This window comes from Tiliqua scincoides, chromosome 7 (assembly GCF_035046505.1).
Source record: "Tiliqua scincoides isolate rTilSci1 chromosome 7, rTilSci1.hap2, whole genome shotgun sequence".
In the NCBI taxonomy this organism is placed as follows: domain Eukaryota; kingdom Metazoa; phylum Chordata; class Lepidosauria; order Squamata; family Scincidae; genus Tiliqua; species Tiliqua scincoides.
Window position 1 is genome coordinate 54,296,996 of NC_089827.1, and position 26,065 is coordinate 54,323,060.

At 46.7% G+C, this 26,065-nt stretch overlaps 1 protein-coding gene across 1 annotated transcript in view; it reads right to left on the minus strand.

Moving 5' to 3' along the window:
• Positions 1-7,317: 7,317 nt before the first annotated feature.
• CACNG2 (calcium voltage-gated channel auxiliary subunit gamma 2) overlaps positions 7,318-26,065 on the minus strand; it is a 121,188-nt gene continuing 102,440 nt past the window's right edge. Inside the window, exons 3-4 of the mRNA XM_066634170.1 lie at positions 15,596-15,736; positions 7,318-7,853 (exon numbers count right to left, since the gene is read on the minus strand). Coding sequence (XP_066490267.1) covers positions 7,318-7,853; positions 15,596-15,736 — 677 coding nt within the window. The remainder of the gene's footprint in view (positions 7,854-15,595; positions 15,737-26,065) is intronic.

The window sequence follows — 26,065 nt, forward strand, 5'->3', positions numbered from 1 at the left end:
AAAGACAGCGAATGCTTCAAGTACTTGGGATCCAAGTTTCCAGGTTTAACGGAGGCAAAACTGAAAGCGGGGTTTTTTGTTGGCCCGGATATTAGAAAACTCATATCCGACAAAGACTTAATCAGTTCAATGACTCCAACTCAAAAAGAAGCGTGGGTTGCCTTTACTGTGGTCATAAATAACTTATTGGGAGACTAAAAGGACCCAAATTACAAGGAAATGGTGGAAAAAATGTTGAAAGCGTTCCACAAGCTTGGTTGCTCCATGAGCTTAAAAGTCCATTTTCTCAATTCACACCTTGACTATTTTCCTGAAAATTTGGGAGTAGTGAGTGAAGAGCAGGGAGAACGTTTCCATCAAGATATAAAAGAAATGGAAAGAAGGTATCAAGGGAAATGGAGTGTAACGATGATGGCTGACTACTGCTGGGTGTTGTATAGGGATCTTCCGGAAGCCACCTACAAGAGGAAAAGCTCAAAAAGAAGTTTAGAGTTTAAAAAAAGACGATTTCATAAGCAATCTACTTGAGTGTGTTGTTAATTTTGTTGTCACCTGTGCAAATGAGTTAATATTTTTCATGTAAATAAAAATATTTGTGTTATAAGATTTTTTAAAACGATGACCACCCGTTTGTTCGAAAACCTGATGTCACAGGACAAAACTGCTATCGTTTTTGGAATCAGCGCACCAAAAAACATAAGAATCAGTCAACAAAACCAAAACAGCTGTCCAAAAATTTTTTTTTGCAGACCTGTGTTATTGTAACGTGCTTTATATGGGGCTGCCCCTGAAGATGGTTCGGAAATTGCAATTAGTGCAGAATGCGGCGGCCCGTGTGGTCACTGGAGGTAGGCAGTTTGACTCTGTCAGCCCGCTTCTCTGGGGGCTGCATTGGCTGCCCATTTGTTTCCAGGCCCAATTCAAGGTGCTGGTTTTGACCTTTAAAGCCCTATACTGCTCTGGGCCAGGGTATCTTAGAGATCGCCTACTTCCGTACAATCCAGTTCGTCCTCTTAGGTCATCAGAGAAGGCCTTTTTACAAGTGCCGTCGCCTAAGGAGGTACATGGGGCGGCGGCAAGAAATAGGGCCTTCTCAGTAGTGGCACCAACTTTATGGAACTCCCTTCCCCTTGACTTGAGAATGGCTCCCTCTCTTGAGACTTTTCGGCGAGGCCTGAAGACCCTTTTGTTTAAACAAGCCTTCTGAGTTCCTGGCCTTTTTACCATCTTTTCTATATCTTTTAGTATTTTTACAGGCCTGATTCCTCTATGATTTGCTGCGTTTTGCTCTTTTTATCTGACTTTTTATCTGACTACTGTTTTTATGGTATCTGTTAATGTGTTTTAATATGTTTTTATTTGCTGTTAAATTGTGTTTTAAATCTGTTTTTAACATGTTGTAAGCCGCCCTGGGTCCCTTTGGGGAGAAGGGCGGGATATAAATAGAGTATTATTATTATTATTACTACTACTACTACTGAAGGTCCTCTGTCAAAACATTCCTTTGCCTGCAGGGTTACAGAATTTACAGTGCATCCCTACCCATGTCTACTCAGATGAAAATCCCAATGTGCCTAACAGAGCTTACTTCCAGGTAAACATGCTTAGAATTGCAGCCTTAAACTTTCAGCTGCTGGGTGCAGCGAGAGCAAGCAAATTGTCCAAATCCAAAGAGGTGTGGTTGATGCTTTGCGTGGAGTGAGAGGTGAGAGGTGACAGCTGAATCTGGCCTCACTGAATCTGGGATAAATAATGTGTGATTTTGACACATGTTGCAGGGTAACCTTCAGTTATGAGTCAAGGCTTGACATTCTAGCTAGACATCTTGTCTCAAGTCCAAGGTACATAGTTTCCCAACAACTACAAAACTTCTCTACTATGTTGTGTCAAGAGTGAATCTGTTCATGATTGGGCCCCTTTTCATTCCATCTTTGCCAAGATTTGTTAGTTACATAGACATTTTGTCTTTCCTCAAGGGATCTGAGAGATATTTTAACTTTGCAGTAGCTCTGCAAAAAAGGTTAGGTTGAGGGATTTGCCTAAGCCACCCTAAGATTTGCCAAAGATTTGCCACCCACCCTTGCCTAAGATTGGGACCATTCTGGTGCCCTCATATTCCCCTTTGCCTGGCCTGATAACAAGCCAAGGCATGTCTGCCTACTCACGAGTAAATGTGGCCACATGGCTTTGTTTCGCTTTCCATAGGGCTCAATACACTCGCAGCTTGGAGGGAGGGACTTCCTTCTTGGGTGTTTTTTGGGGGCTGCATTCATTGGATCAGGTCCATTCTGACATTGTTGGATTCCTCTCAGCCTGCCCTTTCCTGCACTATGGCAAGTTCGCCTACTCATGAGTAAACGTGTGATATGGCTCGGTTTCACTTTCCATAGGGCTCCATGCATTTTTTTCCTTTCTGGATTTTCGGCCCTAACTTATGAAGAAAAGGAACTATTTTGCTCTGGTTTTTGCATTGCATTCCGCTGGAAATTCCACATCCAACAGTATGTGGCATGATGGGGTTGCTCCTAAAACTGCAAATTTAGCATGTCATCTCCCCAGTGCACATCACCTCCCCCCTTGTGTGTCAACTGGTGAGGCCCGCAACCCCCTAGTGATGCCACTGGTAGGGCAGACAAGGCAGCTTAAGGTTTTCTGTGCTACCATGAGTACTAGAACTAGATTTCATTGACGCTGCTCTGTCAAGACAGTCCCTTCTGAACGTACTGTGGGCATTACATAGCTTCTTGCTCATATAATTGTGAGGCAGGCTGTGCCTTTTTTTTTAAGTCATGCCCTTTTCCGGTTCTTAAGCGCGCGACATTATGGCACAATACTTTGAAAGCTTGGATCCCTGACTATGTGATCTTTCAAATATACCTGTATCAGGAAGTTGGCATGATCTAGCAGTGGATGAGGAGATAACCGTGAATTTAGGAGTTCCAATTCAAGTCATATCTTGATGATGGAATTATGATATGGCCTTAGTCATTCTCGTTCTCAGCCTCAGTTCACATTCTGTGAAATGGGAATTAGAGTCACCCATCTACCACAGTTGTTGTAAGGGCAACGACAATAAAAAAAGGTTGTAAAACAAGTATAGGCGTCAAAAGTGCTTATAACAAAGGAACAGTATGAACAGGTCTGCAGCGAGAACACTGCTTCAGAGGCTCTATTTTTGCCATCATCCCCATTTCAGGGCTCATTCAGAATTAATGTTTTAATCATAACATTCAAGCAAGCAAGCAAACAGTTGGTTGTGTGAACTTGGTGTTGGGAATCTGAAAGTACCCACAACACATTGCCTTTCAGAGAAGACCAAACAATTTCAATGAACAACATTTACTTCAGACTCAAAATGTCAACACCCTCTCCCCTTTTCCAGGTTCCACATCTTTTACCCTGGGTCCCCTAAAAGAGGGCAAATCTGAGATCTTGTTGGCCAGGTCGTCAGTCATGCCCTCCACTGACCAACTTTCCATGGGGATTTTGCCATGAAAAAGAAGAGTTGGGTATAGGAGGGAAAAAAAGCACCATTTTACTTCAGGCCTCCAAACAAACCTAGAAACAAGGACCAAGTTATATATAAAAAAATCTTTATTTCATGTACCAGGATTTTTTTTTTTTGTAATTTTCTTCTTTTTAAAATTTTTCTTTTTAACAGTCTGAAAAAAAACACAAAGAAAATGGAGGTTTGTTTCTTGAACTGGTTTGAGCTGAACATAAGCAGTATTCTTGGAAAAATTTCCCCACCAGTCCTAGTCCTCCCTCTCTTTTGCCCCCCTCGCTTACGTCTTCTCACTCTCACTCACAACACTCGCTCGCTCAGTCACTCACAGGAATACTCATTCATCTTTATTCGATCAGAAATGCTCAAGAACTCTACAGGCATCAAGTTCTCAAAAGCAGCTTTGGGATTTTCAACCAAAATACCATCCTCTGTCTATGCTGGAGTACAGGAAATTGGTTTTAACTCATTTCTGGAGGGGCTTGGATTTTATTTCTGCTGCCCTTTTCCCATTGTTAACAGGTTTACAGGCTGAGGTTTGGGATTTAGCAAGAATTTCTAGGCATTCCTTACAGAATGAGGTGTCCTGTATCGATTCCTAGTGTCACCTAAACTGTATCTATGCTCTTCAGGCGCATTTGACCTACCTTGTTAAGTTTGTACAGAATGGATCCATTCTGCCACTGGTGCAGGTTCCTGTATCCTGCTCTGTCAGCCCTGCTCTTGGAGAGACACTGCTGTCCTCTGAGAGGAGAAAAGCAAGAGAAAGCAGCAGTACCTGGGTTGGTGCTACAGGGTGCTTGAGCCCTGCTTATATTCCAGTGGGAGCTGAGCTGTGGAAAGTGAAGACTCTTTGAATTGGAGCAGCACTAGTTTGGACAGAAAGCATCAAGCCCAGGCCTCAGGGTATTGAGAGTAGTCAGTGGACCCCATTCAGTAAACCCTAAACGCTATTATTTCAAGACAACAGAAAGGGCTCACAGAGAACTCACTCCATTTCTTTTGGCCCCAGCCACACCTGCACCTTCACACAAACTTCATGCCATGTGCCAGCATAGCCAGTGTCTCGCCTGCTGTCGCACTGCCTTGTCAGAGCCTGCTCTCTCCATCTCCCAGTAGCAGCATTCAAGCAGGAACTTGAATTGTTTCCTGGCACACTGTGGCCCTTCAGCAGAAAGCACCAAATGTCCCTCACATGCGCATGATCATGCTTTGGACATGTGCTACGTGTATGCTGTGGCTGAACTCTGTCAAGGATGTCAGTGGTAAGAAGGGAAGGAAGAAGCAGTGCTAGGTGTGCACTTTGCTTTCACGGATGTAAACCAGAAGCAACTGGGGCAGAATCAGCAGCATAAGCCGAGGGTTCCAGTTGTAAAGGTGGAGGAGGAGAATCATGGATGCAACCAGCAGGGCTGAACTCTCTATTGCTTTGCAGCTTACAGCATGACAATGTCCTTGCTCCCAAATGAATGTGGAAGGATACTATACCAGTGAGCAAGGGACAACTTTAGATCAGGACGATCAGCAACAGAAGGAGGGTTTGCCTACGACATCCTAAATTTTGTCTCCTCTCCTGGCATGTGCTAAGAAGCATACATAAGCTAGTCATGTAGGGCATTCCTCAACCTGAGAGGGGGCACAGTGAGGGGGGGGGAAGCAGCACCTGCCAAACCTTTGCTTGCTACTTAGCTATTAAAGGCACATGAGCCCCTTTTCAGGGAAGGGGCTGGCAAGGCCCAGCCATAGGCCCGTGGTAGAATTTTACACCGAGTCTTTATGGCCATAATAGTAGGAATGGCCAGTAAGCAGAGTACCAAGAGGCCCTTGAAGGAAATCTGGAGTCCCAAGAAGACAATTCTCATGATCCTTCTCCCCAACTTCTTAAAAAAATCTATTGCACTTCCATAGATTGGCTCCCACCTCCAACTTCTGGCAAGGATAGCATATGTGAAGACCTTCCTTTCTCTCTGCCATCATGGACACGCACACCATCATGGAGATCCACATTGAGAGACAGAGAGAAGTATGGGGAGACAGAGAATGAAATGGGTCACCTAAAGTGGCTAAGCCCCAGGGATCCGGCTTACTTCCCTTTTCCTCTGCCAAAACTTGCAGACTCCACATGGCACAACTTGGCTTCTCTGACTTTAAATACAGTGTAAGAGGGGAAACTTCAGCAGTGGCAGGTTCTCCCCTCATTGTGCTGCAGTGGTGAAAATAACTGGTCTGCTGAAATTCTCTCCTCTGTGCAATTCTTAAAGGCACAGAACCAAACTGTCCCATAATGAACAGGGCAAGACTTACTGTATACTGTCTCTGTATTAGGCAGAGTAAGCTTACCTCTTTGTGTGGCTGGCACTGACAACAGAATGAAGTCAGGGAATTACCTTTTCAGGAGTATATACCTGGTTTGGGGACTGTATCTTGGGAGCTGCGCTGGTTGTGTATGTAGAGGAGGGAGGGATGCGGGTGAAGCTGGCAGCCCCCTACCCATGAATCAGGAAAGCTACCACTGGAAAGAAACAGACATCAGTGGGCATGTAGCAGCCACCCCATCTGGAGGCTTAAGCCTGAGTGCAGGGGAACAACATGTGAGCCTGCCTGGGAGTGAATGAGAGCAGATGTCTTATGCATTAACAGCGAGTCCTTGTTCAGTGTTCCGACTCCAGCTAGAGCAGCACCTCTCTCTCTGTCTCCTGGGAAGAGATTTTGCTTGGCCCAAAATTCTTAGATGGCCTTTGGGGAATGCTAGCCACTCCAACCAGCTGGCCAAGTTCGGATGTCTTTTTAAAAGGTTTGTCGTTGTCATTAAATGGACCTGGTTTCCATGTTCTCTTTAGAAGCCTCTCAACCCCTAAGTTTTTTTTAGTTTTCACAGTTTTCAAGCTGGAAAAAAAAAAGAAAGAAAATGAAAAGAAAAATACTATCTGGCTTTCTTGCAGGTAAATCCACTTATTATATTTACATGTATTTATAGTTGGTTTTCTTTTATTAAAAAATTGCCACTTTTTTATGAAGCTTTTTTATTTTTATTTTTTTGCAATGTCACTGTTAACGTCAGGATAGTCACAGGCTCGTGAGGCTGAACTGATCAGCCGTCACTTCCTGAGGCCTGGAGACCAGCGAATTGGCATTAGCCCCCGGAATCCCCAGGGGCAGGAAGGTCACTCTTAAGCCCTGTGGACCACCACGAACATGGCTGAATCACCAGTTCCTCCAGGGGCTCCAGTTAAGCTGAGGCAGGCCACGATGCAGGTGCAAACAGAAGCATCCCCAAGGATGCTCAAATCACCGCACTGCACTGCCCAGATGCCCCTGGAATTCCTTAGGAACCTGCCAGTCCACAGGGGGTTAAAAGCGAACAGAAAAGAAACAAAGGATGAAAGAATAAAACCCCCCAAAATCCAAAGAGCTGCCTCCTCTTCCTGCTTGGTTTTTAAATTTTTGTTGTTATTTCTCTGTTCCTTTTTTAAATGTTTTTATTAAATGTTAAAATAATGGTACATGGGAAATCATGCATTTTCTTTTAAATTTATTTTCTATTTTTATATTTTTAAATTTCTTTCTCTTGATTTTTTTTAAAGTTTTTTTCTTTTTTTTCTTTTTCCTTTTTTTTGAACTTTTTGTTGTTTCTTCTCGGATGTTTCACTTACGTTTGTTTAGTTTTTTATTCCTTTTTTGCTTTTGGAAGTTTTCCCCATGGTTGCTTTCTCCTCTCCCCCCCTGCCCTCCCCACTGCTCCCTCCCCATTCCTGTACCCAATTCCCACTCCCACCTTCCCTGTCCCCCATTTTCAGCCCCTCTCGATGGCTTCATACGGGGGTGGTCCGGCGGTTGGCTGTGTTAGTGTGGATAGAGTCCTTGTTTTCTTTCTGGATACAGTTGTGAACCTGGAGGAAGCTGTTATCCCTGTCTGAATTGTAGGTGGCGGTGGGGGTAGTAGCAGCCTTCAGGGGGTCCCTGGTCAGGGTATACATCGAGATCTCTGTTGATGGGAGGGTGTTGAACCCTTTGATCCCGACAGGAGAGGCATCCCTGGAGTGTGAAGGCTCAGTGGAACGGGAACTGGAGCGACTGCGTCTCTGATAGCGGTAGCGGTAGCTGGGTATGCGGGTGATGGCAGAGGACTGGAGGTAGTCCGTGGCATGAGCGCTGGCACGCAGCTGTTTGTGCCGGTCAATAAACATGTGTACGGCCAGCACTCCCACCATCTCGGCTATAATGAAGGACAGGGCCCCGAAGTAGAAGGACCATCCGTAAGAGTAACTGTTCTTTTTGGAGTCGCTTTTCGAGGGGTCTCCAGCATTGGCTGATATGTACACAATGATGCCAATTATATTACTCAGACCTGTGGACCAAGGGCAAGAGAGAAGAAAGTGTTAAGAGCCTCCCCAAGTGTACACCAAGCAATAAACTGTGGGGGCCTTGCAGGCATGGCAACTACCTTGAGTACTATGCAGATATTTCCTCCAATATCTACCCACTTCTAAGGGCCAATTTGCATGATTATTTTTGGCACTGTGGTTGTTCAGGGCAGCTACCACAAGGTAACCATCGGGCATATGGCCTGGGACCCAGAATACTCCAACACTTGTCAGAATCACAGCAACACCTTCTAGTTCAACTTTCTTTTGGAGTGTGCTGTTGTCAATGTCTGCTGACAAATTCACAACTACAGAAAAAAAGACAATTGCGGTGGCCTTTTCATTTAAAAAAAAAAAATGCAAGTGACTTGTCCCTGACTGTTTGGTAAAAGAATACCAATTCCTAAAAGCTTGCAAACTATTTAGCACCTTGGCAAATAGCTGAATAAAAGCCTGTTTTGTTTTTTTTAAACTTAAAGCAGGGGTCCCTGAATTATGGTCTGCAGGCTGCATCAGCTCCACTAATACATTTTAACCAGTTTACTGAGTTCATTGGCATTATAATGGCACTTCTTCCCCCCCCCCCCCCCCCGCCACCAAAGCACTCTCTGCTGGATGAAACAACTGCTGACTCTGGGAGAGCCCAGCTGAGAGAGAGAGAGAGAGAGAGAGAGAGATTAAATGGTGTGGGCAATTCGAGCTTCTATTCCACTCATGGAGTATACACATGAGATGGAAGAATGAATAGGCTGTTCCCTCTGTAGTCTCAGTTCTGGTGTGTCTTTTGTAGTGTGATTTTTGTTTTTAAAGAGTTCATACACATTTTTGGAATTTAAGAAAGTTTCAACTATATGCAATTTCTCCCCTTATGCACTGACTTTAAAACCTCATCCTCACATAAGATGTGGCCTGATTGTATACGTTCAGCATATGAAAAATTAACATTGTGAAAAAAAAAAACTTTCATTCTTTCTTTCCTATTCCATTTTGTGTGTGTGTGTGTGTAAGATTGCAAGCCATCAAACAAATAAATAAGGGTCTGTTTACATTACAGCTATTGTATGATGGAATTCACTATACCAGGGGTGTCAAACATAAGGCGGGGGGGGGGTGCAGCCTGTGGAAACTCTTTATCCAACTCAAAGGCTCTCCCAGGACCACCATCAGCTGTTATCAGTTGTTGAACTGGGTATCGGTATCACGGCTGGAAGCGCAGCCTAAGTTATAATTGGACTTTCCCAGCTCTTGAAAATATTTGCATATTTTCTCTTCTGTTATTTGCAGCTAATGAGTTTCTAAGTGAAAAAAGTGCTTGTTTCTGGTTATGACCTGTTTAATGACATCACTTCCTGCCTAATGACATCACCTCTTGTGCTCAGCAGGCATCATGAATGCCATTCAGCCCGCTGTATGAAACGGATTTGATACCCCTGCCCTATACTGTGGCTTCAAAGGAAAAGACAGTGGCAGGAACCGAGGCAGGGCACATGACTTCAACAGGTACCCAACTTTAGCCATTCAAGGCTCTTCATTCAGAATCAGCATGTTTCCCCTTGTGACTGCCAGCCACTCTCCACGGCCACATTGTTCAGAATACTTGGGCTTTACTGCACAGCGGCTGCTCCCATCTTCCTCCACCACATGAGAAACAGCAGAAGTTGAACATAAAGGCTTGTAGTATCGGCATGTCAAAATGCGCTTGGCTAGAGGGTCCTTTGCAGCACACTGTTATCCTCCTTTGGGGCTTAATGTCAAAGGTCTGCCAACTTTCATTTGAGGAAAAAAATGGCAGGAGATAGAGGAGATTGTTGATCAAGACAGATGATGAAGTTTTGGTACCAGTTCCACAAAGTGCTATGGAGAAGCTTGGTGAATTAAGAAGCATTTCATTATATTCTGTGACCCTCCTAAGCTCTGTATTGAAGGACAATTGGTAAGCCTAGAAAGAGGAACAAAAGTTCAGTCCATGCCTATAGGTATAAAATTTGCACTTTGACTGGTACACAGTCTGGATTGCATTCATGCCCGCTGAGAGTTGAAAATCCAATAAAAGTGTATGAAGGGCCTTTCCAGAGGAGCAGACAACAGTGCACTTCAGTGTAGTATAGTGTAATAATATGCATTCGTTGCATAGAATCTGTCCTCAAAAGTGTGCTTCTGATGTGAGGACATCAGTTTCTCCCAGCCCTGGATGCACTATATCTCATAGTTGGGAAAATGCAATTCCTTTGCCAGACTGCAATTGTCATATGTCAGAAGTACCTCTTGACTATTGCCTCTGATATCAATGACAATGAATGATTCAATTCCTTCATTAGTACACAGGTGATTAAGTCACCTTTTTTAATAATCAGGGTTGTGCAGTGCGGGGGGGTGGCAGGTGAGGGAGAACTGCCCCATCAGCCTGTGGGAAAGCACCGCAGCTGTCCCATCTGCTTACGCCCAAGGAGGCTGTCCTTACACCTGAGAAAGCGGGTATAAGGAGCGCCTCCTCGGATGTAAGCAGGCGGGGCAGCTGCGGTGCTTTCCAATGGACTACAATGGGGCAGTTCTGTTTCACCTGCCGCCCCTGCAACTACACACCTTTGAATCAAGATAAGCCCTAAAGCTTCCATTCAGTTTGGATTCCATCTCCAAATATACCTGCTAGACTTCACCTCCAACCCGTGCTGGAAATAATAAAACTAGGTTAGACATTTTAATAATCTTACCCATTCTGATCATATTTCTAAAGGTATGTTGAAGAAACTTTACAATGCTCGGTATAATTATGTTTTAAGATGGAATCTAAGTCTCGCTTTGTTCTGCTCCAGTTATAAGATACTGTTATAACTGCCTTGCAGTTGGTATCTTACAAAGTTGATCCTAGTTAAATATGCAAAGGGGTGATGCTCTTCTAAGCAGCTTTAGTCTGAAGTGGAAGATTGGCTTTTTTAAAGTATTCTTTAACTGGCCATGTTCAGGAAACCTCAAGAAACAGAGGGATGTTTTTCAGAATTTGGGATAAAATTGGCCAGCATAAATGCAATCTAAGAGGTAACAGACAAGATTCAAGAGTGGTACAGAAGCAGGGCTGCCAGTTTTTCAACCAGCCTTTGTAACTGGTCCTTTAACAGCTTGGTCCACTGGCATTAAGGGATGATAACGTTTATGCCTGTGCCACAAAAATGCAGCTGCTAAAGAGGCTCTCATGGACCAGGGCATTTTTTTCTGATCAGTTGGGACTCTTGGGAGGTGGGTCAGCATCTTCATCTGTGTGATCCAACTTGATAACAAAATAACATGCGGCACAATTCTATCCCCCTTCTGGACACACGCTCCGCTGGTGCAGGCGGACATAAATGCATCATATAGCACATCATGATAGTGCTCCAGTTAGTAGTGCTGGCGGGAAGGCCTGTGCCATCTTGCTGATACCAGTGCAAGGAGCAGCATGTGCTGGATCCAGTAAGTTCTTTGCCAGGCAGTGCAGGGGCAGGGAAAGGACAGGGAGGGGGTGTAACGGGGTGGCGTAGCGTGGCGATGGTGACGGGTGGGCAGCGTGGCCACCTCCTCCTTGGGAGGAGGTGGGATTGGCAGCAGTGGTGCATGCCATATCCAATCCCCCTTCCTGATCCTGATCCACCAACAAGGACAACATGGTCTTGAACCAGAGATTTAGCAGACGCAGGTCCGAGTTGCCCCATTGCGGCTGCTGGGGCTTTCTCCTGGGCAAGGTAATGAATGTCACCTTCCCTTGAGGAGGTATCTAGCATGCAAAATTCCCCTGCAGGATACAGCGCAAGCAGCACTGGTGCCACTGCGCCAGCGTGGGGGAATTTAGTTAGGATTGGGCTGTTGGGGCCAAATCCTATCCAATATTCTAGCACAGGTGCAGCCTTGCCAATGGGGTGTTGGATAGGAAAAGTTGGGGAAGTCCAATGGGAAAGTTGGGTAGGATTGGGCCCTTGGTCTTTGACCCTTCTATAAGGACTCTGAGCAGAGTGCAAAACTGACTCAAACCCTAGACTGGAGTGACCCTAGATAGAATGCACACATTATTTTTTGAAACTTGGCAGTAGTGTTCCCAGAGGATGGGTAAAGTGCCAAGTTTTGCAGGGTGCCTCAAGTGCCTTGTAAGTTGTGCCCCACCTCACCCTCAGAGTCATTCCCTGTGGCAAGAGCAACACAGAAGGGATGCCTTCACATTGCTCTTGCTGTTGGGAATGGCTCTGAGGGTGAGGGGGAGCAGCAGCTTACAAGGCGCGTTGAGGTGCCCTGTAAAACATAGCACTTTGTCCCCCCTGGGAACATTACTGAAACTCGGGTACAAAAACTAGTCCATTGCCTATATGCTGAAATACATCAACAATGCACACTTGTTTCAACTGCTGGGGTTTCCTGCAATAAGCACAGAAGTAGAGAATGAAAAATTATTGGGTTCTCAGTTCCAAGTTTATTGCATTTCATGACCCCATGTGACACCAGACCTCTGCCTTTATGTTTGGAATGCATTATGATTCTTAGGCTGCAATCCTAAGCTCACTTTCCTGGGAGTAAGTCCCATTCAACACAATAGGGCTTACTCCTGAGTAGACCCAGTCAGGATTGTGCCCTTAATACGTTACTGTCCCTTTAAGAAAAACACGGCATTGGAAAGAGAGAAGTCAAAATAGTAAAAAGGCGTCTATTTTGGTTGGTGGGTGATGGTGACCAGAGGCTGGTGCAGGCTGCTTCAGAGACACATGGGGTGTTCTTGACAAAGAAATGTTTGATTTTCATTAATCACTTTGGTCCAGAGCACAACCTGTGCAGTACCACAACTGATGGCACCACACCAGTATTTTGCCATGTAAATTTGGGTAGATTTTTGTACCCAAGTTTTAAAAAATAAAGCATAAATTAGCACAATCACCTGGCTCTGACAGACCCCAAGCTCCATCTCCATCCCAAGCAGACCCCAAGCTCCATCTCTGTTTAATATAAACATGCTCTCCCTTTCACATTTTCCCCAACAGCATGAAGAAAGTCAATTTCTACCTGCCCCCAGTACTAGGTAAAGGAAAATGTGCTGTTGGCAGCTGCGACAAGAACAGAAGTGAAGTCTTTTTGCTTTCTGAGTCCCTCCTGAAGCACCTGTAGCTGTGACATCTACAACACTGTTTCATGTTCAGTGTGCTGCCTTTGGAATCAGGGAGAGTCCTTCCCCAACCATCAACCTCACCTCCCCAGCGACCTGTAGGAAGAGACTCACGTTTTGCTTTGCAGTTCAGAGGTACAAGGGCCAAATGACACAATATTTTAAACGTGTGGCTGCCTCTTCCCCGTGCCATCTCTAGAAGCTAACATTTTATTAAGCCAGTTCTGCCCAGCCCACAGGTGTACATATTTGATCCCTGTTGCGTATATGCATCAATGGGCAGAAATGGCTTAAAGCAGATCCCCAATGTGACATCCACAGGCTCTGTAGTCCACTGGCTGAGCACAACAATTTCTTGTTATATGGGCTGACTGAACAGCACACCACTGAGAAAGTCAGAGAGAAGTTGAGGTTAGAGGTAGCCATGCACTTCAGCTCAAGTGCCGTTTGGCCCTGAAGGAAGTTCCACATTAGAGACATGAGCTTGAGAAGCTAGTTAATCAGCACCTGTCTTCAGGTGCCACCTCTCCCTGTGTTAGCCTGGGGACAGTGGTGGCCATGTGACAAAATTCTGCTTTGTACAACCTCACTGCAAGAAGTTAGAACTGTGAGTGCAAGAAGGAGGGTCTTCATCACAGTGGCCCCACCTTTAGCCCCACCTCCCTTTATAGAGGAGGAGGAGCCTCACCACCTCTGGCTGATTTCCGGGAAGACTGCAAAACTGCACAGATTCAGTAGGCACTGAGCTGCTTTAGCAGTGTGGGTGGCTGTCTTTACAATTACTCTTTGGTTTCCTGCTTTATCATTCCATTGTTTTGAAAGACTGTACATGGCTTGAAATACTGGAGAAGCAAGCAAACAAGGGGTGCTTCACGATGAGAGTTTTTGACAAGTCCTGGAAATATGAACGTTCTTTGAGTCTTAAGAGCAGGCCAATATACAGGGTGTCTCAAAATGTACACACATTTTAAGGAGCTTTAATTCGGTGGTTCCCAAACTTTTTAGCACCGGAACCCACTTTTAAAAACGTTACTCTATGGTTCATTTGTGACAGTGCACGCACCTGTACCGATGGCAGAGGCCAGCATAGGATCGAATTGTAACTGATTAGGTCAAGAAACTGCTTCTGTGTACACTATAGACACGATATGTGTGAATTATATTATTATATGTGTGAATTTGAGCATAATAAAGTTGACACTATATAAAGCATGTGTACATTTTCTAGGGATGCCCAGTATGTTGACCTATAGGAATTCTGCAGATCATCATATGGCTGCAAATTATGAGAGCATGTGAAAGCAGGTGTAAGTATAGAGAAATTTTGCAGCATCTCAGAGCTGTCTTCAGGCTCTGCCTTCTCCCTACACACATCCATCACGTCTGCAACATGTCAATGCATGTACAACTGTTCACATAGAGGCATGCTGCAAGCATCCATCAGAACACACTTAGAGTTTGGCTGTCTTCATGCTTCCCCTCTACCCAACATGCATTCACTGAGCATGTAGACAAGTCCTCAAATGTCTGAAGGGGGCTTATATGTTGGCCCCCTTTGGTAGTGGCAGAGGAACTCTGGTGGTGGTAGGAACTTTGGTAGTGGCAGAGACTTCAAGCACAGTAATTTGTCCAAACATCTCACTGGTAGCCCCATACTAGAAAGCTACAGACATGTGATCCCTAAATGATCCAGTGGTTCTTAGAGGATAGGGAGGGTTGCAGGAAGTGAAATGCAAAGTTTGATTCACTTCTGCCTGGTTGCTGATGGCATATCTGACTAACCCTGCAGGTTACACGTTTTAGGGTATGAACTCACAAGCTGTTTTTCCAACATCTGCCCAGAAGACAAATGGGAAAGGCTAGATTAGTCTGCACCACATCTTGGGTGGTTTCTCTAATGATGACAGCACTTCTGGGCAAGTCAGTACTTCACAATGTCTAGTGGCCTCACCTAGCAAGCAACGCTTAAACCCCGGAGACCTCTAAAAATGAGATCTCCCCTTCCAGCTCTATGTGTGATTGGAGCAGATCCAGGTCACCAGACTTCTGCAATCATGTGTAGGTTGGGCTTCACCTAGTTATGTGTGAGAACCCCAAGGCACCAAACTGATTCATTTGGTTTATCTCCCACCTGCTTTCCATAGCTAAAGAAGGTGGCTAGAATGGGTTCTGGGGCAGTCTCATCCAGGCACTGAGCAGACCCAGACCTGGTTAGCTTCAGCAAGACCACACTGTACCCTGCACTTTCACACTGTGCCCTGGGACCACTTTCCTGAATCCACGAGTACAGCCATTTATTTAATTTTTTATTCTCTCTCTCTTTTGGGAAGGTTTTAAGTTCTGCTCTTTCATCTAAAGTCAGTTCATTCACACCACAATTGTATACATGTCTACGCAGAAGTAAGTCCCATTGTATAGTCGCCCATGGCTGTGCAAACACAGCATATCCTTTCTCCACCCATTTTGTCCTTTTGCCCCCCCCCCCAAAGATCAGACAACCTGCTGCTCTCTTGACCTCCAAACACACTGAGCATCTCCCTCAGCTCTTGGTTTTGTTCTTTGATCCCCACAGATGGGCAACTTGCTCATCATCCCTCATCCCTTTACCTGCAGACACGAAGAAGATGCCGGCACTAAGGATGATGTTATGTCGGGTTTTGTAGAACTCGCTGGCTGCAATGCAGAGTCCACCCATGAAAAGCAGAATCACACTCAGGATCGGAAAAATACTAGAGGCCCTGACAGCCCCTGTAAGCAAAGAGAGGGAGAGAGGGCCAGAGGAAGGAGAAAGGACAGTGTGCACGGCAGACAAGGGGAGAGGGGAAGACAAAACAAATGGGAGAAAAGTGAGGAGGGAGGAGATGGTGGGAGAGGGAGAATTGCAGCAAGGATGGATGAGGAAGACCGAGGAACAGGAAAGGCCAGTGGTACAGGGAGGAACAGGGAGATAGAGAAATAGAATGTCAACAGAAGTAGACTGTTACATATGAACTCTCAACATCTTGGATATTATTGTAATACCAAACGGTGCTTTTAAGGGTTGGGAGCCAGTTAAGTGGCATCTGGGAGCAGGACTGTGCCAGGCTCCTCCTCCTTTATGCAGTTAGAGAGCCCGAAGGCATATCTGCCTGTTCAAACAGAAAGTGAAATCGGAGGGCCAGAAAACCACGGTCAGCATATTGTAACATTTAGAACAGAGGCAGCGGCTGCACACAGCAGAGGAAAAGAAACAGGGGGCTGGTTCAGATGACACTTTCTCTGCTAGCCCCCTCTTTCGAGTGCTTGAAACACACCACGAGCATGCAGGCTCTACCGGTGTCCCAGCATGCCAGGGAGTTACAGCTGAAGCCCATGGGGGTTTGCGTGTCCACTCCTCGACAAGCTGCAAGCACTATTTTAAATGTCATTTGCAAATGTGTGAAGAGGGGCCAAAGGATCATCTAAACAGGCCCACAGAGAGTTTGCAGTTGTGGGTGTGAAGGACTTAGGTCAGGGCAGCCACATGTGTGTGTGTGTTCGTGTACCCCCTTATTCTTTGGCACCCATCCTCACACATTCCAACCAGCAGATGGTGGCAGCACGTAGGTACACCGCACATACACACAGAGTCCCCTCCTTACGTAATGCGCTTCGGATTAATAGTTGTGGTATGTGGGCAGCAATACTACATAATATGATTGATTGCTATAGGAATTACGCTGCTTCACCAGTGTTTCCTGCCGCAAACGTGTAAAGTGTGAATAATAATAACTTTAATAATAACTTAAGGCAGGAGGTCTGGTCTAGAGGGTAGAGCCTCCGTCTGCCTGAAGATAACATCCACAAGGTCGCCAGTTTGAGGCCACCGGCACCGTGCGACCTTGGAGCAGCTGACAAGCTGAAGCCGAGCCATTCCATCTGCTCTGAGCGTGGGAGGATGGAGGCCATAATGTGAAACCAGATCAGAGTGAAACATCTGGACTGTTGTGGTTCTTGAAAGATAGAACCTTCTTTCAATTGTAAAAATCCCTATTTAATAAGGGATTTAAATAAAAGCCTGCCTATGTAAACCGCCTTGAATAAAGTCTTGAATAAAGACCAAGAAAGGCGGTATATAAATACCTGTTATATATTGTTATTATAACTTTATTTTTACCCCGCCTTTCCCCCTTTCTTGAAGGGACTCAAGGTGGCTCAAGGTGGGTGAATGTCACCCACATATGCGCATGTGAGTTTGGAGAACTTGACCGGGCCTGAGTGCTTAACGATGAAGATGCATGTGCAACATTCACAACTGGAATATTTGCGGTGAGAGACACTGGCACTAACGTTTCCTGTTTCCAGTCTTCATATGTACATCAAACGCTCCCTTGGTCAGTCTTCGCAAACACAAATACAGAGTAGAATGGCCAGACATCATGTGCATGGGAAACATGGGCAAAATCCTCCAAGCACCTTGATGGTTTGAAACAGTGTCGTATGACATCACAATCTATGTTACATCATCTTGGAAAGGTGCCTGTAGTCACGTCAAAGCAGGGTGGTAGCGCTTTTAACATAAATCTTTCCCCCTCTCTGCCCAGGGGAGAGAAACCCAAAATGTCTGCATTACCTTTGATTTGCTCTTCCAATTGCTCATCAAAACCTCTAAGCCCGACTCCTTCCCAGATTCTGCACCTTCCCTCCCCACTTAGATCATCGGTGTCACTAATTCTCAGTAGTGTTTCTCTTGATGCAGTAGCGTGGTGGATCTTGTCATACAAAGAAGTACAGAAGCTCACAGGAGACAAAACTGTTAGCACAGTTAGCTCACAGGAGACAAAACTGTTAGCACAGTTAGCACAGGAGGGGGGAGGAGCCAGCCAGGAGTATAAAGCTAGGCGGGCCATCGCGTGAGGCTCTCTGCAGACGCGTGTGGCCTCTGGGAACCAAGTGCCTTGGGAACTAAGTGCCAGGTAAGGCACAAGAGTTTAGCATCTGGGCGAGTTCAGCAGCAGGGCGAGGAGGCCAGGGCCCCATACACTGCCCTTCCTCTTCCCTAGAGAAAAGGGCTGCTATCCAGTGTACGGTTTTTAAAAGGATCCCTAAATAAAACAACAACAACAACAAAAAGCTATGCAGTCAGACAGCCAGCAGCAGGGTGGGGGCTATCCAGTGTTCTGTATCGAGTGCCACATGTATGATTATATGCCTCTGGGGCATAAGTCATGGGTGTGTCCTCGATGCAAGGAGCTCCAGGCTCTCAGGGAACGCGTCCGCTCCCTTGAAGCCTTGGTGGCCGACCTGGAGAAGCGCAGGCAGCCAGAGGAGGACCGTGGGGAGACTTCTGGGGACGATCAGGCTTCGTCCCAACCTCAGGCGTGCAGCTCCTCGGCTGCCCGGGTGGGAAGTCTCGGGACTGGAGGACGTCATCCTGGAGAGGAGGGAAACAATCCCCTAGGGGGGATCCCTTCTCCAGGGGATGGGCCCGTATCCGAGCGCACTTGGGATACTCCTCGGCGGGAGGGGGGTCGGGGCCTTCTTGTAGTGGGGGATTCGATTATTAGAAACATAGAGAGGGGGGTTTGCGACGGATGTGAGGACCGCATGGTGACTTGCCTGCCTGGTGCGAAGGTTGCGGACATCACTTCTCGTCTAGACAGGCTGGTAGACAGTGCTGGGGGAGAGGTAGCGGCTGTGGTGCATGTCGGCACCAACGATGTGGGCAAGTGTAGCTGGGAGGTCATGGAGGCCAAATTTAGGCTTTTAGGCAGGAAGCTGAAAGCCAGGACCTCAAAGGTAGCGTTCTCCGAAGTGCTACCTGTTCCACGCGCAGGGCCAGCTAGGCAGGCGGAGATCAGGGGTCTCAATGCGTGGATGAGACGGTGGTGTAGGGAGGAGGGGTTTAGATTCGTTAGGCACTGGGGAACGTTTTGGGACAAGCGGGGCCTGTACAAGAGGCATGGGCTCCATTTGAACCAGAATGGAACCAGACTGCTGGCGCATAACATTAAAAAGGTGGCAGAGCAGCTTTTAAACTGATCCCTGGGGGAAGGCCGACAGGAGCCGAGGGGCATCCGGTTCGGGACTCCTCATCCCTATGGGATGAGGATGGGGAGGTTAGAGAACAACAAGACAAAGGCAGGGTAGGAGAAGAAATTGGGAAAGGTAGGGAGATGGGATGTGATAGACGGTTTGGCACAATGAGAGGATGCGGGGACAAAGGAGCGAATAAGCAGCCCATCCTGGGGCATTCCGTGTATAAATGCTTTTATGCGAATGCCCGAAGTCTACGAGCAAAGGTGGGAGAACTGGAATGTCTGGTGACAAGGGAAAATATTGACATAGTGGGCATAACGGAAACCTGGTGGAATGCGGAGAATCAGTGGGATACCGCAATCCCGGGCTATAAACTCTACAGGAGGGACAGGCAGGGGCGTGTTGGAGGTGGGGTGGCCCTTTATATTAAGGAAGGGATAGAATCCAGCAAAGTAGAGATTGAAGGTGGGTCCGACTCCACCGTAGAATCTCTGTGGGTTAAATTACCAGGCTTGTGCAGCGATGTAATACTGGGGGCGTGCTATCGTCCTCCAGACCAGAAATCTGATGGGGACCTTGAAATGAGGAAACAGATCAGGGAGGTGACAAGGAAGGACAGGGTTGTAATCATGGGGGACTTCAATTATCCTCATATTGACTGGGTCAATTTGTGTTCTGGTCACGATAAGGAAACCGGATTTCTTGACGTGCTGAATGACTGTGGCTTAGATCAGCTAGTCACGGAGCCCACCAGAGGACAGGTGACTCTGGATTTAATTTTGTGCGGTACGCAAGACCTGGTTAGAGATGTAAACGTTACTGAGCCGTTGGGGAACAGCGATCATGCTGCGATCCGTTTTGACGTGCACGTTGGGGGAAGAATACCAGGCAAATCTCTAACAAAAACCCTTGACTTCCGACGGGCGGACTTCCCTCAAATGAGGAGGCTGGTTAGAAGGAGGTTGAAAGGGAGGGTAAAAAGAGTCCAGTCTCTCCAGAATGCATGGAGGCTGCTTAAAACAACAGTAATAGAGGCCCAGCAGAGGTGTATACCGCAAAGAAAGAAGGGTTCCACTAAATCCAGGAGAGTGCCCGCATGGCTAACCAGCCAAGTTAGAGAGGCTGTGAAGGGCAAGGAAGCTTCCTTCCGTAAATGGAAGTCTTGCCCTAATGAAGAGAATAAAAAGGAACATAAACTGTGGCAAAAGAAATGTAAGAAGGTGATAGGGGAGGCCAAGCGAGACTATGAGGAACGCATGGCCAGCAACATTAAGGGGAATAATAAAAGCTTCTTCAAATATGTTAGAAGCAGGAAACCCGCCAGAGAAGCGGTTGGCCCTCTGGATGGTGAGGGAGGGAAAGGGGAGATAAAAGGAGACTTGGAGATGGCAGAGAAATTAAATGAGTTCTTTGCATCTGTCTTCACGGCAGAAGACCTCGGGCAGATACCGCTACCCGAACGGCCCCTCCTAACCGAGGAGTTAAGTCAGATAGAGGTTAAAAGAGAAGATGTTTCAGACCTCATTGATAAATTAAAGATCAATAAGTCACCGGGCCCTGATGGCATACACCCAAGGGTTATTAAGGAATTAAAGAATGAAGTTGCAGATCTCTTGACTAAGGTATGCAACTTGTCCCTCAAAACGGCCACGGTGCCAGAAGATTGGAGGATAGCAAATGTCACGCCTATTTTTAAAAAGGGAAAGAGGGGGGACCCGGGAAACTATAGGCCGGTCAGCCTAACATCCATACCGGGTAAGATGGTGGAATGCCTCATCAAAGATAGGATCTCAAAACACATAGACGAACAGGCCTTGCTGAGGGAGAGTCAGCATGGCTTCTGTAAGGGTAAGTCTTGCCTCACGAACCTTATAGAATTCTTTGAAAAGGTCAGCAGGCATGTGGATGCGGGAGAACCCGTGGACATTATATATCTGGACTTTCAGAAGGCGTTTGACACGGTCCCTCACCAAAGGCTACTGAAAAAACTCCACAGTCAGGGAATTAGAGGACAGGTCCTCTCGTGGATTGAGAACTGGTTGGAGGCCAGGAAGCAGAGAGTGGGTGTCAATGGGCAATTTTCACAATGGAGAGAGGTGAAAAGCGGTGTGCCCCAAGGATCTGTCCTGGGACCGGTGCTTTTCAACCTCTTCATAAATGACCTGGAGACAGGGTTGAGCAGTGAAGTGGCTAAGTTTGCAGACGACACCAAACTTTTCTGAGTGGTAAAGACCAGAGGTGATTGTGAGGAGCTCCAGAAGGATCTCTCCAGACTGGCAGAATGGGCAGCAAAATGGCAGATGCGCTTCAATGTCAGTAAGTGTAAAGTCATGCACATTGGGGCAAAAAATCAAAACTTTAGATATAGGCTGATGGGTTCTGAGCTGTCTGTGACAGATCAGGAGAGAGATCTTGGGGTGGTGGTGGACAGGTCGATGAAAGTGTCGACCCAATGTGCGGCGGCAGTGAAGAAGGCCAATTCTATGCTTGGGATCATTAGGAAGGGTATTGAGAACAAAACGGTTAGTTTTATAATGCCGTTGTACAAATCGATGGTAAGGCCACACCTGGAGTATTGTGTCCAGTTCTGGTCGCCACATCTCAAAAAAGACATAGTGGAAATGGAAAAGGTGCAAAAGAGAGCGACTAAGATGATTACGGGGCTGGGGCACCTTCCTTATGAGGAAAGGCTACGGCGTTTGGGCCTCTTCAGCCTAGAAAAGAGACGCTTGAGGGGGGACATGATTGAGACATACAAAATTATGCAGGGGATGGACAGAGTGGATAGGGAGATGCTCTTTACACTCTCACATAATACCAGAACCAGGGGACATCCACTAAAATTGAGCGTTGGGCGGGTTAGGACAGACAAAAGAAAATATTTCTTTACTCAGCGCGTGGTCGGTCTGTGGAACTCCTTGCCACAGGATGTGGTGCTGGCGTCTAGCCTAGACGCCTTTAAAAGGGGATTGGACGAGTTTCTGGAGGAAAAATCCATTATGGGGTACAAGCCATGATGTGTATGCGCAACCTCCTGATTTTAGGAATGGGTTAAGTCAGAATGCCAGATGTAGGGGAGAGCACCAGGATGAGGTCTCTTGTTATCTGGTGTGCTCCCTGGGGCATTTGGTGGGCCGCTGTGAGATACAGGAAGCTGGACTAGATGGGCCTATGGCCTGATCCAGTGGGGCTGTTCTTATGTTCTTATGTTCTTATGTTCTTAGTGGTTCTCAAACTTTTGGCACCAGGACCCACTTTTTAGAATGATAATCTGTCAGGACCCACTGGAAGTGATGTCATGACCAGGACATCATCAAGCAGAAAATTTTTTTATCAATCCTAGGCTGCAATTCTACCCACACTTACCCAGGAGTAAATCCCAGGAGTTACTCCCAGGAGTAAAAGCATATTCATTGTAGCCTGTTAAAAGTACAGGTCTGTAACATTTCCCCAAATGTAGTCATGTACCATAGTAGCATCAAGTTGGATATATTAAAAATAAAATATTTAAATGAATGGGGACCCACCTGAAATTGATTTGTGACCCACCTAATGGGTCCCGACTCACAGTTTGAGAAACACTGTGTTAGCAGCTTTCTTTCTTGGGAGCACGATGAGATTCAAAGACAATCTGGTTAAGCGGTCACAACTGGCCACTCCGGTTTAAGGGAGCACTCCATTGCTGGGCAGGCAGGCCATTACCAAGAGAGAACGCCAAGGAGACCTGGTGCAAAAGCATATGTACATGCGCGCAGCACCCACAAATGTTAACGATGGAAGCACATTTGTATCTGTGTTGAGATGCTTGCCTGGGCCCCAGTGAAATGGTTGGATGCCATTTTGGATGTGGATAAGTACAGGTTGCACATGACCTGGCCCCACACGACCTGTTCAGTCTGAAACAGCTGTCTTTGCTGAATGCAGTTCTTATGGGCAGTTCAGGCCAACATTATTGCCAACTTGCTGCGTAGCATCGCTTTGTGAATTACACAGTATCCAGCATATCTCTGACTTGATTGCTTCCAACTTTTCTGTATTTTACAAAACGGAAGCATTTGTCTATCTGGTGTGAACTAGCAAAGTGCCATTGCTCTGAGGTAGAAGGAGGCAGAGTGACCGGGGGATTGATTGACAGCCCAGTCCTAACCTGTGCCAGCACAGCAGGCTGTACGAACTGCACTGTATCCAACACAGGTTAGAAGGAAGCTGGAGGTCTCCGGGGGGGGGGGGGGGAGAGATATTTCTCTTTACCCTGAGTAATGCTGCAGCCTGCCTTATGGCGCTTTTCGGATCTGCGTCAGCTACATAGCTAGTGCAAATTTGGGAAGCCTGGAGTAATGATGGGAGGGCCAGGAAGGGGGTTAGGATATAGCATAGGAGGCCTCTGCCAATCCTGCCCCCCTCCTGGACCTGATCTGCCTCCTGTTCCTCCTTCCCCTGCCCAGAAACACCCCCTTCCCAGCCTCCCCCCCCTTCCCTCTGCTTTCTCCTCCACTGCCCAGTGCAACCTTACCTATGCCATCCAGGCGAATTGCTGGATGCAGCATCAGTGGGGCAGCGCAGGGCCTTCTCTCTGGGTGCCGTGAACATGCTTTATGGCACGTTTGCGACACTTTCAGTCAGCACGGCAGTAGCTGTGCTGGCCAAGAGCACGGTTAGGGTTGCACTATGGTGTTGCATGGGGTCAGATTCTACAGTGTTATTCTAGGTAACTAGTGCTGCGTTAAGCCCTGTGTAATTGGCGCCCTCTCCTTGTAATTCTGATTCTAAGTGAGCATGGAAAAACCATGTCTCAGCAATGCTAGAGAGCTCTAGAGCAGAACCTATTTAAGGCTGCAATCCTATACATAGTCACCTGGGAGTAAGTCCCATTGAATAAAGGATTGCACTGTAATCAACAATTCCTAATCACCCAATCCTATGAGCATAATGCACGGCCAGAACTTGCATTCTGATGGTGCAGTGTGCTTTAGGCAATCACAAAAGGCAATATGTATATCAGTGACTTACAAAGATGCCCTGGCACCCATAAGTCAGTACAGGGAGTGGGGGGGGGGGGAAGAGTGGAGCAGGAGGCGGAGTAATAGGGCAGGAAGAAGGGTATGTCCAGGCAGGGAAGGGGGTTGTACCAGTGGTAGCAGTGATGCCAATATCCTATCCCCCTTCTCCATCTCAATCTACCTTTCCAGGTCCACTTGGACTTGCACCAGCTCAATTGCTGGCACAGGTCCAAGTAGACCCATTTGGGGAGTGGAGACTTCCCCTGCAAGGGAAGGGAAGCAAGGGAACAAATACTCTCTTACCCAGAGGAGATATCTGGGACACACAGCAGCTGCATTGGCAGGGGAGGTGTTTAGAAAGGATTGTGCTATCAGTCTGTGTTACAGGAGTTGGATTATGGCCCATGTCTACATTTAGATGTTACCTTTGCCCATGGTAAATGTGGACTAGTACCTAATATTTGTCCACTCTTGACAAATATTGTAAGAGTTCAGGAAATGCATGTAGAAATCCTTGGCTGTTACTTTGCAAGAAGTCAATTTAACTGCGTCCATAGTGTCTGGAGGGTAAGTTCTGGGAACTAGCTGAGATGCCAACTGATGTTGTGCCAATGCAAGTCCAAGTGGTGAATGAATAGCAGGACAGCACGAATCCAAATATGTCACTGAAAAAAGAGGCAAGTGACTTACAGCCCAATCCTCAGCTGCCTGGAGCGCAGGACTGCTGGGGCACCAAAATGGCTGCCACAGCATCCAACGTGCCCCAGGCAGCCACCACTGCCTCCTTGGGAGGAGACTTTTGTCCCTTTCCTGAGAGTCAGGGAAGTAGCCCCACAATGGGGTTACTTGATTCTGCAGCAGCTCTGGAGCTGGAGCAGAATTGGAGAATCCCTTGTCAGGTTGCGCAGCCTGACATGGGGCTCAGGATCTGGTGAAGTGGACCTCTACCAGTCCCGCCCCCTCCTTCCCTGCCCTCTGCCTGCCCTCCACCTGCCTCCCCCCACTCTGGAACTCCTCCCATCACCTCCCCCCATGCCCCACTTACCTCTCTGCTGCCTGGCAGTCCGGGTGTCCGCTGGGTGGCAGAATGTAGGCCCAGTGCCAGAGCTGGCCCAGTGTGGGCTCGCCCTTGGCTAGCTCCAGTGCTGGGCCCGCAGTAAGGGCTCGCAAACATGCCTTACGGTACAGTTGCGACAGTGCATGCTGGCAGTAAGCCGGCGTGCATGGGTCTGGATCAGGCCCTCAGAGCCCAGTCCTATACCGGTCTACTCAGAAGTAAGTCCCATTAGAGTCAATGGAGCTTACTTCCAGGAAAATGTGGTTTGGATTGGAGCCTTCAGCAGATGCAAGAAAACTGCCTCATTACAGAATGATGCACTCAATCCCCATGCATTTTGAATGGTGCTTGGTCTTCATCAGGGAAACATTTATTTGTTTAAAAATCTCCTTTACATTTTCCAAGAGGAGCTGCATTTTTTCTTTTTCCTGCAGGTAACTGATGTTATGCAGCTTTTCTTCGAGAGTGTCAAGGGAGATTTTTAAGCAGATTGGTGCTCCCCTGATGAATGGCTCTGACCGATCAAAATGTGGTGGGAACATTTGGAGAATGTTGAATTTAAAATCATTTTCCTCCGCCTACTTGAATCCAGTTACTTGAAAGGGGTTAATATCTGTGCTCAAAATATGCAAGGCAAGAAACAAATTTTCCCCATACTGTATTCCGTGAGCTTTGGGACTAGAGTGACACAGAGCCTGAAATTTTGGATTCAGTGGACTTTTTGTTCCTTCTTTGCAAGGCAGAAGTGAGAGCTGGCCATAGAAAGCATTCTTAGCAAAGCTAGGATTAGACAGCAAATTTCCTCCCCTTGGAACAAAAGGTACCTGAAAAGGGAGGCATTCATTCTCTTACTAATTCATATCATATTTCATATGAAAAATGTAATCTTACTGTTTAGCTTTCAAATATTTAAAAGTGCAAGTAAAAGCAGCACATGACTTCTGCATGCAACTGAGTATGGGATTTGGGGTGCTAGTCAGAGGGGAGAATGTGACTAGCTTGACCTTTGCTGCAGCCTGAGGG